General features: G+C 33.4%; 1 protein-coding gene across 7 annotated transcripts in view; it reads right to left on the bottom strand.

The window, feature by feature from the left end:
* Positions 1–14,815, bottom strand: part of LOC105214547 (filamin-A) — a 97,715-nt gene that overhangs the window by 3,732 nt on the left and 79,168 nt on the right. For 6 of the 7 annotated variants that reach the window (XM_054236088.1, XM_054236083.1, XM_054236084.1 and 3 more), the window contains one exon: positions 278–418. In XM_054236088.1, coding sequence (XP_054092063.1) covers positions 278–418 — 141 coding nt within the window. Of the gene's footprint in view, positions 1–277; positions 419–10,084; positions 10,424–14,815 lie in introns of those variants that run through there. The other variant, XM_054236089.1, reaches the window with a different exon arrangement.

Here is a 14,815-nt window from a genome sequence, read left to right as displayed (position 1 = left end):
ATCAGCGTTTTAATCGAGCGGAGACCGGTTAATTGATCAGTTAGCTCCTGTGTGAAAAGGCTATAAAATCACTTCTGTTGAATAATTATATAACTAATAACTAACTAATTATATAACGACTAATTAAGTCGAAACAAATTATTTGGCTTTTAAGGGTTACATTTTTTCAATGATTTGAAACAGTAAAAGTCGATCACCAAACAAAGTTTCGAAAAGCTATTTCAAAGCCATCACATAAAAACCGTTTTTTTGACCCCAAATATATAGTTTTCTTTACCTTGTACTGGCTCGCCATTGTATTTCACGACTAGCTCGTGTGTGCCCTCCTCCTTAGGTTCATATTTGATTGACACAGTACCATCGCGATTGTCTTGAATGACAGGTTTGTCAACTTTACCGCTGGGCATTTTGACTTCGGCTGTAAAGGAAAAAAGAAAAGAAATTAAATATTTGAAATATTGAAAAGAAAAGTTAACAATTATTAAATATAATTTATTATAAAAATTAATTGAAAAAAAAAAATTAATTGAAAAAAAAAATTTAAAAAAAATTGGAAATATATTAAAAAAAAAATTTATAAATTTCATATTTTAAAAAACATTTAATTTTTTTTTTCAAGAAAATGGCTGATAGAAATATTATTTATCGCATTTTAGCATATTTTATCAGCTCTAATACCATTTAATTAATGTCTGTCTTTATAGCTTTGCTTTTTTCACATTCTTTGTTTCGTATTAAATATAAAATTATTTTTTTCATATTTAAAAAATGCTTTGAAAAATGGCGACGCAATTAATTGAACGCCGATGAGTCAATATTCAAATATTTTTCGTAAAAACAATTTTTCGGTTTTTGATTTTTGCATGCCGCGCTTGTTGTTGCTGTTGTTGTTTTCCTGTCGGTGAAGGCTTGCCAATGGCAGCACCTTCGGTTGTACCGTTATTTTTATACATTTTATATTTTTTTTGCTATAAATAACTTCAACATACCAGCGAAATGTCAAAAAGAAAAATATTTAATTGCTTAGGTTTGTATATATATGTGTAAATATGTATAAATCTAAATTTTTCGTTTATTTACGATTAGTTTATCCAAGCGAAGGAATTTGGTTTTATAGCGACATTGTATGATTATTTTCATACTCTCGATGTTATTCGAAAGGTGTTTACAGTGGCGGCCGAAAAATTCGGACCATTATTTGGTAAAATAAATATTCATTGAAATTTAAATTATTCACTTATAAGAAATATTGTACTCAAAACTCTACAACTTGTTGTTTTGATGGTATATCCACCGAGATTGCATATAATCTGCGTCATTCGAAACTATTCGAAGAGTAAGATTGAAATAATTACATGAACAGGTTCTAGACCAAAAATACCCTTCGAACAATGTTTTTCAAAACCGATGTTAGAAGCGTACGATTTTCAATCAGCAACATTTCATTGTCCAGTATATACCATTACAACCCTGAAATTGAAATTTTCTACAATTTTTGTAGTGAACGTTTTCGGATAGATATATTCAGTTGATTCAAACCCGCTTAATGATTAAGGTGAATTGAACATTTCGGAGATTAGAGATCACTTGTTTGGGGTCGAAATATATTCAAAATTGTTTAAATTTTTGTGCTTATAGCTTCTTTATATTGCAATCTCAAACTACGTGAGATTCTTAAAATACTTTCTAAAATATGTTTGGACATCTAAAATGCCTTTTTGCGGGTTTAAAACAGGAGGCATTGACTATTGACTAATAAATATTGGTTTATATCGATCTTGGACATTTGTGTCAACATTAACCCAACAAAATATTTGTAGAGATCTGTTTGCAACCCAAACTTATTCTCAACCAAAACAAGTAAGGAAGGGCTAAGTTCGGGTGTAACCGAACATTTTATACTCTCGCAATTTATTGATGTAATTTTATAAAGACAACACAATTCTACCCATATATTCGGCATAAAGTTCAATAGAATAACGAAAATCATCATAAATAGTATATGGGGACTGAGGTAATTCCTAAACCGATTTCACTCGTTTTCACCACCAAGATACAACGTATCGAAGACTATACGCTCACTTAATTTAATATTACTTATAATTAGGTATATGGGATCTGGGGGAAGTTATGACCCAATTTTTACCATTTCAGGTACAGAGAGAAACTGTTATAAGAAAAAAATTCAGAGGGAATGAATTACATTAAAATATCTGAGGGATTTACCTATATTTTCGGTGAAAAATTAACCTTAGGCACTGAGTTCTTCATGTTTGATATCAGGGGCCTTGAAAAGTCATGGTTCGATTTTGACAATTTTTCCACAAGTGATGTCACAGCTCAAATACAGTATTTGTGTAAAGTTTTATTCCGCTAGCTTCATTGGTTCCTTATGAATACATTATAAAGTGAACGAATCAGATGGAATTCAAAATTGGGTTATATGGGAAGTAGGCGTAGTTGTGAACCGATTTCGCCAAAATTCCACCCGTGTCATCAGGGTGTCAAGAAAGTGTTATGTACCGAATTTCATTGAAATCGGTCGAATAGTTCTTGAGATATGGTTTTTGACCCATAAGTGGGCGACGCCACGCCCATTTTCCATTTTGTGCAGCTTTCTTCTGCCTTTTCTTATGAAAAATTTGGTGTTTCTGACGTTTTTCGTTAGGGAGTTAACCCACTTTTAGTAATTTTCAACCTAACCTTTGTATGGGAGGTGGGCGTGGTTATTATCCGATTTCTTTCATTTTTGGACTGTATAAGGAAATGGCTAAAAGAAACGACTGCAGAAAGTTTGGCTTATATAGCTTTATTGGTTTGCGAGTTATATACAAAAAACCTATTTGGGGGCGGGGTCACGCCCACTTTTCCAAAAAAATTACATCCAAATGTGCCCCTCCCTAATGGGATCCTATGTTCCAAATTTCATTTTCATAACTTTATTTATGGCTTAGTTATGACACTGTATAGGTTTTCGGTTTCCTCCATTTTGTGGGCGTGGCAGTGGACCGATTTTGCCCATTTTCGAAAGCAACCTCCTCAGGGTGCCAAGGAACATGTGTTCCAAGTTTCATTAAGATATCTTAATTTTTACTCAAGTTATCGCTTGCACGGCCAGACGGACAGACGGACGGACAGACATCCGGATTTCAAATCTACTCGTCATCCTGATCATTTATGTATATATAACCCCATATCTAACTCTTATATTTCTTGGTGACACAAACAACCGTTATGTGAACAAAACTATGATACTCTGTGCAACAGGTTGCGAGAGTATAAAAATGTCACTTTTTGATGCGAATTCTCGACATTTGCGGTAAATTTTGCTTTTCTTTTTTAATTCCAAGAAAAATGCGGCTGAGGCTCCTCGACATTTGTAACATCGACATATGTAACCGTTTTTATACAAAAAAAAAATTAAATTTACAAAAAAAAACGGCGGAAGCAAAGTTGTAGACCTAATAATATTCTAAAGAACTCAATGTTTACGAAGGCTGTAGCAAAAATGGATTATATCTGATTAATATTTCACATAGAAACGGTTGATTTGTGGATAATCTACTTTTAGTGGTATAAATCAGTTTTCAGATCCCCAATTTGTTACCAAAAAGGTGATCTCAATATGCTTATTTTCTTCTAAGATGGATATTTTGAACAATGTAAGTAAAATGGTATAAAATTTGATGAGTATTAAAGTAGAATTATTTAAAAAATAGTAATTTAAATATATATTAAAATACAGTTGCCACCTATCCCATAAAATACTAGACAATATATGTGATATATAAGACAGTACAGAAAATCTGCGCAAAGTACTAGAGGCCGGGTTCGCGAAAACTTTTACTAAATAAAATATTAAACTAACTGTCAAAATACAAGAACGAACGAGTGTGCAAGTAGCAAATATTCATGTAAATATATTATACAATTTTTTAATACTCTTTCATATTTCCTTTGAATTAAAGTCATCAGCAACAATGTTTCATACTAAATTATTTAATGCCTAGCATACCACCATAAAACATTCCGAAATAAATAGCTTTATTGTTGCGCTGGCATAAAGTAATTTCATTGTAATAAATAATTTGAGCATTTAACAAATCAACAGCTCGGACGCTGAACGTAACTCATACAACAACAACAACAACAGCATATGTTGCGGCGATCCTTTGCAGAAATTAATTACACGAAATATGGCACATATACATACATACAAACGCAAATGCAAAAACAAATTTACAGTGTAAAATGCGACAAGTGAACTGTAAAATAGCTGAAGCCAACAGCCACAACCGCAGTGGTGTGGTGATGACGATTCAAAGGCTGTCAGCCAATAATGAAATAAATAAGCAAAAAAAAAAAACAAAAATAAAAAAAATGCGAAACATATAAACAACAACAACAACAAGTGAAAAATCAGCAAATTTCTAAGATTACAATTTAATGTTGCTTTGTGCTGTGCGATGCTATGCTGTTTATCGGAGTTGAAATCGACATGCAATTTTTGTATGTATGTAAATATGTGCTTTGAGTTAGCATAGATCACCATGCTGAAAAGTAAAATAAAATAAAGCAAAAATCACACACACACCCCAGCATATGCTTGTATAGTATGAAAATCCCCATTACATACATTACGTATACGCATCGTTGCACCACCGTACCAATGCAATGCAACGCAATGGCGGCATACAAATCCTACACTTCACTTGCTGTGACACCCGAAATTCTTGTAATTTATTTGCATATGCAGCAGTGAAGCGCGAAATTTGAAGGAAACGGATAAAAATTGTGTGATTTTAGCGCGAGCCGAAATCGCGATACGACGCACACTAGTTTGTTGTTGTTGGTGTTAGTTTTTTCGGATTTTTTTTTTGTTGTTGTTCTTTTACATTGCACTTATTTATTAGCTTGTTGTTGCTGTTGTTGCACAATCATTTTTTTCTGCGAACAAATTGAATACAAGCGCATTGGTGAATGCAACGATTCATTAAGCAGAACATTAAAAACGAGTAAATACGAACGCGGCCACACAGTGGTGTGTACGAACATAAATTATGTTTTTTAACTTCAAAAGGTGTGTTGGGCAGTTCTTCGTTTTTTTTTTTTAATTTTTTTTCCAATGTAAAGACACTAAATAGGCCTTTTGCTTGGGATTTATGCACGCTATTTGATATTTGTTGGTTCGAAATGCATAAAGCATTTTCGCGCAAGCATAAATCGACGTGAGTTATGTGTGTATGAGCTGTTTTCGAATTTGTTGTAATGCTTGTGAGCGCTATAAATTGCAGGCGATCAAACGTCGCTTGCTTACTTCATTACACGACATAAAACATATGCTCCGTGGCGGAAGCATAAACAAGCGCATACATAGGTATATATGGATATGTATATGCACATAAAAAATTTGCATAAATTAGGAGTATGTACAGATATTTTTTACTTTGAGTTTCTAATTCTTGAAACATATATTTCTTGAAATGTTGTGTAATCTTGAATATATGATAGCCTATAATTAATTGAGAGATTTGAAATCTAAGTTGATTAGATCACTTCTTTCATAGTTTTTATTGTTGTTTTATCTATTTTAAAACAACCCATTAAACGTTTTTTCTTGAAGAAAAAAAAAATTTAGATAGGGTTTCTAAGAGAGATATAGGTTAACAGTATCAGATGAACTGATTCAAGTGAAATCTAAGAAGTTCTTAAAGTCATATGGAGCTGATTGTATTCTAGTTGTCAGGATCACATTGTGAAATGCAGGAATTTTTTTATCCAACTATAACTACCACTTACTAAGATACGTATGTAAGTATCAAAAGAGTTCTAAATAATAATATGAACTTTGGTTTTGTAATGAATAAATTTGCAATGCTTCTTGAGAGATTCATATTTCGTACATCGGCGTCTCTAGACTCGACTTACAGTTTATACGTGGTTTCTTTAGATTAAGAGTTATCGCGAGGTTTGAGAAGAGAACTAATAATGGTTGATTAATTTGCTAAGTTTTATAAAAAGTAAGTCGAAAAGAATGTGAATCCTATCAACGTGTAATATTAGGTCTACAACTTTGCTTCCACCGTTTTCCAATAGATGTCTCTAGGGTCAAGCACTGGTCGATTAAATCGATTTTTTTTATATCGATCTTGGACATTTGTGTCAGCATTAACCCAACAAAATATTTGTAGAGAACTGTTTGCATACCAAACTTATTCTCAACTGAAAAAATGTCACTTTTTGAGCCGAATTCTCGACATTTGCGGGGAATTTTGCTATTCTCTTTTAATTCCAAGAAAAGTGCGGCTGAGGCTCATCGAATGTTTTCGGATACGTACGGTGAGACTGTCCTAAGTGAAAGAACATGTCGCGAATGGTTTCAACGTTTTAAGAATGGTGATTATGAAGTCGAAGACCGGCATGGTGGTGGAAGGGAGAAGATTTTCGAAGATGCTGATTTGGAAGCGTTACTCGACTGAAACCATCATCACGGGAGATCGATACCGAACGCAATTGATGCGTTTGAGCCGAGTACTAAAAGAAAAACGGCCACAGTACGTGTGTTTCACACGATAAAGTCATTCTCCAGCATGACAATGCTCGGCCTCACGTCGCAAAGGTGGTCAAAAAATATTTGGAGACGCTGAAAGGGGAGATCTTACTCCACCCACCGTATTCTCCAGACGTTGCTCCATCTGACTACCACTTGTTCCGATCGATGGCACACAGTCTAGCTAACGAGCACTTCAGTTCTTATGCAGAAGTCAAAAATTGGATTGATACTTGGATCGACTCGAAAGATGAGGAGTTCTTTCGTCACAGAATACGCATGCTGCCAGAAAGATGGTCAAAAGTAGTAGCTAGCGACGGCCAATATTTTGAATAACATTTTTGTAACCGTTTTCATACAGTAAAGCCTTAAATTTACAAAAAAAAAAAACGGCGGAAGCAAAGATGTAGACCATATTTCTACAATTTATCTTCTGACTTTACATAACCTAACTTTTACTATAAAAAAAAGTTTATTAAACCGAAGGGAGAGAGAGAAAGAAATGATGGTCTCCAAAGAAAAATAAAGAATCTTATATATCCGGTTTTTCCTCGATATATATTCTATATCTTTTAGCGAATCAATTCTCTATCTTTTAAACCAAGCGAATCTGGCACTTTTGTACTGTAGATCTGCAGAAAACGTACTTTAGATAGTTAGCATTTTACGGATTTATAGACCTTTACTAATGACATCCTATAATCTATTGACTGAGTAAAATATTTTTTTTTTTTAATTTTTGCTTTAGCGACGGCAAATTGATGGATAAACGAAATGGTCTAATTTTGGGAAATTTTTATGTTAAGAAAGAACCTCAACGAATGTGGGTTTCGGAAAGCTTAGAAACACTGTGTTCTTATTAGTATAAACAATTGGGTTATGGCTATAATCTACAATAGTAGAAATATAGCCGACGTAAGTTTCTGCCCGTTACTAATTTTGCAGTGCGTTTGATAGACAAATGCTATTTGGCAGGAAGACATTTAATCCATAAATATTTTATTAATCCTTCATAATCCTTCAAATTATTAATATCAAGCAATTCATATACTAAATAAATAAAACCCGCAAATGATAAATATTTTATCCAACTTTCTTTCTTTTTCTGTGATTGTATACCTACTATATTTATCTTTTAATCTCCTAATTCTTTGTTGATATTTTACGCTTTTATGCGCTGCCAAGTGGCACGCGCACAACCAATTTACTTGATTTATTTCGCCTAGTAACGTTTACCGGCGCCATTTCTACAACAATATGATACACCACATGGTTGTTGTCACGCCTTTGTTTCATTAAAAGCATTTGCCAAATAATTCTTAAAACATTTTCACAAAATAAATATTTTGTTTTTGTTGTTGCTTTGATATTCTAACTTTTTTCGCTATTATGATTATTTACTTTGTGTTGTTGTACGCGTAGAGAAGGCGTATATTTGAATGGTTTTCTAATTAACTCGGCATTTTTTCTAGTCACAGTTGATTACACGCTAATTGGCTGCATTAAAATTTCGCTTACGCGCCTTAATGCGTTCAAAAATTTGTGTAATCCAAAGAGAGTGTGACTGTTTGATGTTTTGCTTTTCGCCTTCTTACTTATTATTTGGCATAATTTTTGTGTTGTGTAGAAAATTTATTATTATTTTTTTTAATTTTTTTATCTTTTTCTTAAAATATATGTCTGCTAATGAAGGCGAAACGATTTAGATTCTCATTTTTAATTAAAAGCATTTGTTATGTATTTTATTAGCAACATAAATTCAATCAGATTGAAGGTTATATTTTTTACAATACCATGTCCTTGAAGACTTTGGATTGACTAGGAATTTTAATAGAATTGTTCACAATTTTAATTGGCTGTCATAAAATTTTAGTGTCTGAAAAAATGTTTTCTAAACTTTTATGCTACAATAGCAAAGTGATAGAAAAACATATAAATTTATATATTCGTTTATAAGAGTATATTAATAGACTTTGTCTTGTATTTTTTTTAATTTGTTTTGATAAAGGCCACTCTTTAAGTGACATAATTAAATGGTAAAAGAAATATAAAGAATGAAATTTATAAAATTTATTTCGATTATCTTCCTCATATGATGATGAATATATCTAATTCTAATAAGTTAGGAATAAGTTTGGTATGCAAACAGATCTCTACAAATATTTCGTTGGGTTAATGTTGTCACAAATGTCCAAGATCGATATAAAACGATTTAATCGATTTAATCGAACAGTGCTTGACCCTAGAGACATCTATTGGAAAACGGCAGAAGCAAAGTTGAATACCTAATATTAGTACGCCATATTTTAAAGAGAATGCTTTGAAACTTTACTGTGAAAAATTTTAAAGAATGTTGTTTAGCCTCTAGATTCAACACGATTTTTGTTTGTTCTGCTTCCTTTCGAACAGTTCAATCTATTGGTTTTTAACAATGTTTTGTGAAAGTTATTAAAAATAGGATCAAAAATGTCCACCCAAATGATAGTTAAGAATTTAAAATATCTTAAAAAGTATCATAGGTTACATTAGATCTCTCCTGAACACCTTTCAAGTTTGAAACTTCTACAGCTTTAAAGTCTCTCATCTCGTAATTTTAACTTTTTTTTATTTTCCTTAGATTATTCATTAAGGCAAAACTAATAACAAAATTTTTAAACTGAACTCTTGATATAGATCCCGATGTAAACTAAGAATCATTCATATAGAGATTAGGACAGTTATACCAGGTTATTTTTTGGAGCTTTTGAAACAAGAAAATATATTGTTTCGTGATGTCATGAAATAAGGTTGGAGAATCTTTCATTTATAGTTACTAAAAAGTTTTGATCTATGATATCTGAGTTCATATTATCATGTTTACATATCATTTCTGGTCATTTAGATAACCAAAATCGAAGTGAAATGAGATTCGTGAGACAGCCGACCATTTATTTGAATGGATATTATTAATGCGATAATAATGAGTTCGAAAAGAATATTTGACAAAGCTGTGGTGGGACTTCGTTTGTATTTAGGGTAATTTTTTTCCAACGAAAGATTAATCTATTATAGAAACCTAGAGTTCAAAATATTTATAGAGAAATCAATGACCCATTTTCATGGTCATTTTATACTTAAGAAGTGCAGAGAGTATTAAAATCATTTGCTTAGTTTATGTTGAAAAGTAGGAAAATCTTGGAAGAATTCAATTCATGTCAGATTTTAATAAGAACAACCGTTAAAATACATAATAGTTTTCGAGAATGAAATAAAGAATTGTGCTCTGGAAATTATACTATCTGCGACAGTCTCTAATCTTAAAATAAGAGTCGATAATAAAGTATTCAATAATGCTACACTGAATTAAGCACTTTACTGAGGAATTTAGAGCAATCCTTTTTTGTAAAGCATAAAAAGTTTATAAAGATTTTTTATATAGAAATATTGGGTATCTCTTTTTTGTTGAATCATCAAATCATTTATTATTCTTAAAACAAAGAATTTCTATTATTTCGTTTCTCAGCCTTTATTAGTTCGCTTCAGCATAAAATTTACCTTGATGCGTTACTATGTAGAATGAAGATAAGAAATTTAATGGCAAAAAGTCACAACCGCTCAATTCTTCATTCTGCTCTATGATGGACTCATTGAAGTACACAGTGGCGCGTTCGATGTGATCGCGTTCGGAGACCGTTATCTTATAGTAGTTAGGACGATAGAAATAAGTGTGCTCTTCCCAAGTGGCTTCGGGAGTTTCTTTCTTCTCGGCCAACCAACTGAAGTGCATTTTTCGTGTGTTTTATTAGCCAAAGTAGTTTTTTATTTACAAATATTAGTTTGTAATATTTAATTTTTTTTAGTGTTTTGTTTTTGTAAGTTTTTTAGCAAATTCGTTTTGAGTTATTTTATTTTTTGTTTTCGAATTTTCAATTTTTGTTTTGACACAGTAGTGGTTGTTATGCAATTTTTTTCACACAGAAATTGGAAATAAAGACACTTAAAATTTATAACAAGTGAAATTAACGACGTACAAACGACAAAATTAAGTAGCTTTTAAATGAAGTGTAGAGAAGGAGATTGTGAGAGTTAGAGCAGACATATGTATGTACGAGTATAAATATTAGACAGAGAGAGAGACAGAGCGAGCAGTTGCAGCGTGTGCAATAATTTCGACAGGACATGCGAAGGACTAAGTAAGATTTTGTGTTAAATTAGAGAGAGGATTTTTTGATAAAAATAAATATTTTTAATATAAATTTTTTTTTTAATATTTATTTTTAGTTAAAAAAAAAAACTTCCGCATATCCTTGAAAATTATATGCACGCGCTCAAAGGATAACTCACACTTTTTTTAATTTTTTTAATTTTTTATATTTTAAAATTTTTATTTTTTTTTAATATTTTGTCTTTTTACGCGTTTTTTATTATATAATTTTTTTATTTAAAAAAATATTTTTTTTTAGCACTTTTTGTAAAAAATATGCCAGCACACAATATGTATAAATGGGACTTGCGAGGTCCTTTGTATATCTTTATGTAATTAAATTTAAAAACTAATTGCTGCTCAACACTTTTGCATTTTTACCAACGACAACTCGCACGGCGCTTGTCGTCTACGCGTTTTCACGTTCCGTTTTCAAGTGAGCTTTTTTTGATTCCAAATCGAAATTAAGGCCATCCGCCACCAGTAGTGCCTCCGATCGCTCCGTTTGCGCAGCAAATGCGTCTTCCGATCGCAGTGGCAAACGCAGCGGCGCAACAGCGGCAGAGATATGGCAGTGGAGGCAGCAACAACAGCACCATCATGAGCAGCATTAAAGAGCACCGCATCGTACAATGTAGTATAGCAGCAGCTAACACCGTTCGCTGATTTTCGAAAATTCACATCGATAACGCCCTTGTATTGGTCACATTATATCCACACACACACACATACACTCATACAGGCATACACACATACACACTTGCGCAACGATCCTCTTGCTTGCAGTATACGCTATGGCTGATTTTTTCAATACAACAACACCAACGAATTGGAAAACCTCCTTTGCCAATATTCGATACTGTTGACTTAGCGAACGCTGCCGTCGCGGCCGCTAATGCTGCACACCTCGCTGCTGCTGTCAGCGTTCGCCGCTGCTGCTTTGCTTATTCTTTTTTGTTGCTGCTGCCACTGCTGGCACTGCTGCTGCTGTTGTTGTCTTTGCGACTTTTTTACGTTGCAAATTAAGCACATTTATTATTTATTAACATTTTCATATAAAAATATAACAATTTCCATGTGTTGGTGTCCGCAGCGCATAATTTATCTGCTTCGTGTTGTGTTTGTATGCGTGTGAATTCCTCTACATTCAGTTTTTGTTGTAATTATTTTATTTTATTTTTTTGTTTTTAATGACCAATGCTGCCTTGTTGTCGTCAGCATCGATTCTTAGCGCTATAGTACTTCTATATAGTGGTCAATTTGATGATATAAATACAGACATACATACATACATATATTTGCTCCTCTTTAAAATCTAGTCAAGGCAGTGATCGAATATTTAATACATTTAAAATGATTTCGAAATTTCGAAAAGGTGCGAATATTGCAGCATTTATTTCTTGTTTTTTTTATAATAATTCAGCAGAATATTTTCGCTTGTTATAAATAGATTTGCCCAACATTTTATTAATCATTGCTTTTTGATAAGTTTCAAATGCTTACATAGGTATGTGTATGCATATGTATATAGAAAAAATAATAATAAATGTCATCGAAATATGCACTGAGATAAGAAATTTGATGACAAGAAGTTGAGACCTCTCGATTTTCAATCACCTCCACGACCGTCTTATTAAAATACAAGGGAACCTTCGATGTACTTCGGTTCTCAGACTCAAATTTGACTTTTTATTGGGTATTGGACCAAACTTTCATCATTCATTGGGGCAGGTTTGTCTATTGTGGAGGGACCCAAACCCTACGCATAACTGTGGAGGCGGGCTTTGCCTTCTCACTATCTCACTCTGGCTACCCAGCGGATACTTGGTCTAAGACCGGAAGCTTCTTGAGCCATATGACAAAGAAACGTTCCTGACCAGTTCCAGTTCATATTCTGTCATATCTTGATATATGATCATGAGTTTTGAACATTTATTTTATATAAGAAAATCATCATCAAATCCAAAAAAAAATACCAAATGCTTCTTATAAGAAACCATGTAGGGTTCTTGCTGAATTTCCTTTTCGCCTTCTCATTGGGACATTTTGGTCGATTGAATAATTTTAAAGACTAAGAACCTTAGAGAATAATGATTCATATCATTAACTGCTGCATCACTCATGAAGAAGACTGTAATATGGGATGTTGTAAAAATTCGTGAAAATTCGATGGCTATCATCGTATGAAACATTCATAACTGCAATACCTCGAGACCATCACGGTGTTGGATATAATTATAGATATTAGTAAACTCTTAGCAAGTAATGATGAACCTCAGAGGATTTTCCAGTCATCAACATGCTTTTTATTGTCTTCAGTCGCCTGTCGCTGTGTAATTAAAACTTATTGGTCTGACCATTTATCATACGATAGGAGATGGAGATCTGACAGGAGATCTGACACGAAAAAAAATGTTGGCAAAACCGTCATATTGGTTTTCTGGGGTAACCTCAAAACCCTGATCTGATGGGGGTTAAACGGATTTGTAATCCCGAAAACCCCCGAGTAACGAGATTCAAGCGATTCCGATGAATTTTTCAAAAAACCGTTCGCTTTATTGGATCCGCCATTTTAAATAAAAACAACCGGCACAGGTCAGGTAATCAGCGACCCCGAAAACCGCCGATTGACGAAATTCAAGGATCCGAGGAGTTTTAAAAATCGCTGTCCGTTATATTGCTGTTCTGGAGTTATCTCAAAACCCTGATCTGATGGGTTTAAATGGACCTCGGATTCAGCGACCCCAAAAACATATAGCACACATAGTAAGAGCCCCAGGTCATGACAAAATTTTACAACAATAGCTATATATAGCAATACATTGATACTATGCTTAGAATTTGTTTTTGTAACGAATTTAGGTCTCTGGTTCAAACTATAATCGAGTTAGGACTAAAAAATTATAAATATAATGGTTTCCACAGACCCTACGTCAGATATTGTCAAAACCTAAGATCATTCTTCTTCTTCTTGACTGGCGTAGACACCGCTTACGCGGTTACAGCCGAGTCCAAAACAGCGCGCCACCCTCCTTCTCCTTCCTTCTGGCAGTTTGGCGCCATTTGGTTATATCAAGCGAAGCCAGGTCCCTCTCCACCTGGTCCTTCCATCGGAGTGGAGGTCTCCCTCTTCCTCGGCTTCCACCAACGGGTACTGCATCGAATATTTTCAGAGCTGGAGCACTTTCATCCATTCGAACAACATGACCTAGCCAGCGTAGCTGCTGTCTTTTTATTCGCTGGACTATGTCTATGTCGTCGAATAACACATACAGTTCATCGTTCCATCGTCTGCTGTATTCGCCGTTGCCAATGTTTAAGGGACCATAAATCTTCCTCAAAAACTCCTAGTGCCACCTAAGACCATTAATTTTATTGAAAACCATTTGAAGTGATCTCATTTGGTTGGCTTGTGAAATAAGAGAGCGGAGGACAAGTTGAACTTAATCAAAAGAGTACTTGGGATAAAAGGATGACCCAAAAATTATGCTATTTGCCTAAAAATGGTGCAAATTTGTGCTGTTAGCTTTCTTTTAACTTTACTTATACATTGTATGATTCATAATCTAACGATTTTTGGAAATAATCTATCATCTATTAGGATTTATATATATATAGATATATATAGAGCGCTTTGTAACTATTAATTTAGCATTGCATGCAAACATTTGGAGCACTTATCCACTTATACTCGTAGTTAACTACTGGTGCATTATGAGTAATTTTATTCAACTAAAATTACAGGACTACAAGGGCTAATAGGCGAGGTGCTATAATTTGAGACATGCAAATAACAAGTATGCAAATGTGTGTTTGTATGAAAATGTGGCAGCATTGTGGCTGTGAAAAACACAATTGCAACATGTGTGTCTCTATACATATGTATGTGATACTTAAAAAATTGCACAATATTTGTCATATACGCAATTGGCGCAAATCAATCAAACCCTATTCATAGCAAAATTGTTTGTCTATTTCACCCATGTAGGAACGAATGGTACCTGTTGTTGACATAATGCTCGAAAATGCAATATTTTATTGAATCGAAAATTTTAATGCGGCGTGCAGTGCAAATCAAAGCG

Source organism: Zeugodacus cucurbitae, chromosome 2 (genome assembly GCF_028554725.1).
Source record: "Zeugodacus cucurbitae isolate PBARC_wt_2022May chromosome 2, idZeuCucr1.2, whole genome shotgun sequence".
NCBI lineage: Eukaryota > Metazoa > Arthropoda > Insecta > Diptera > Tephritidae > Zeugodacus > Zeugodacus cucurbitae.
The sequence above is the reverse complement of the archived record's forward strand: the minus strand, read 5'-3'. Positions and strand labels throughout refer to the sequence as shown.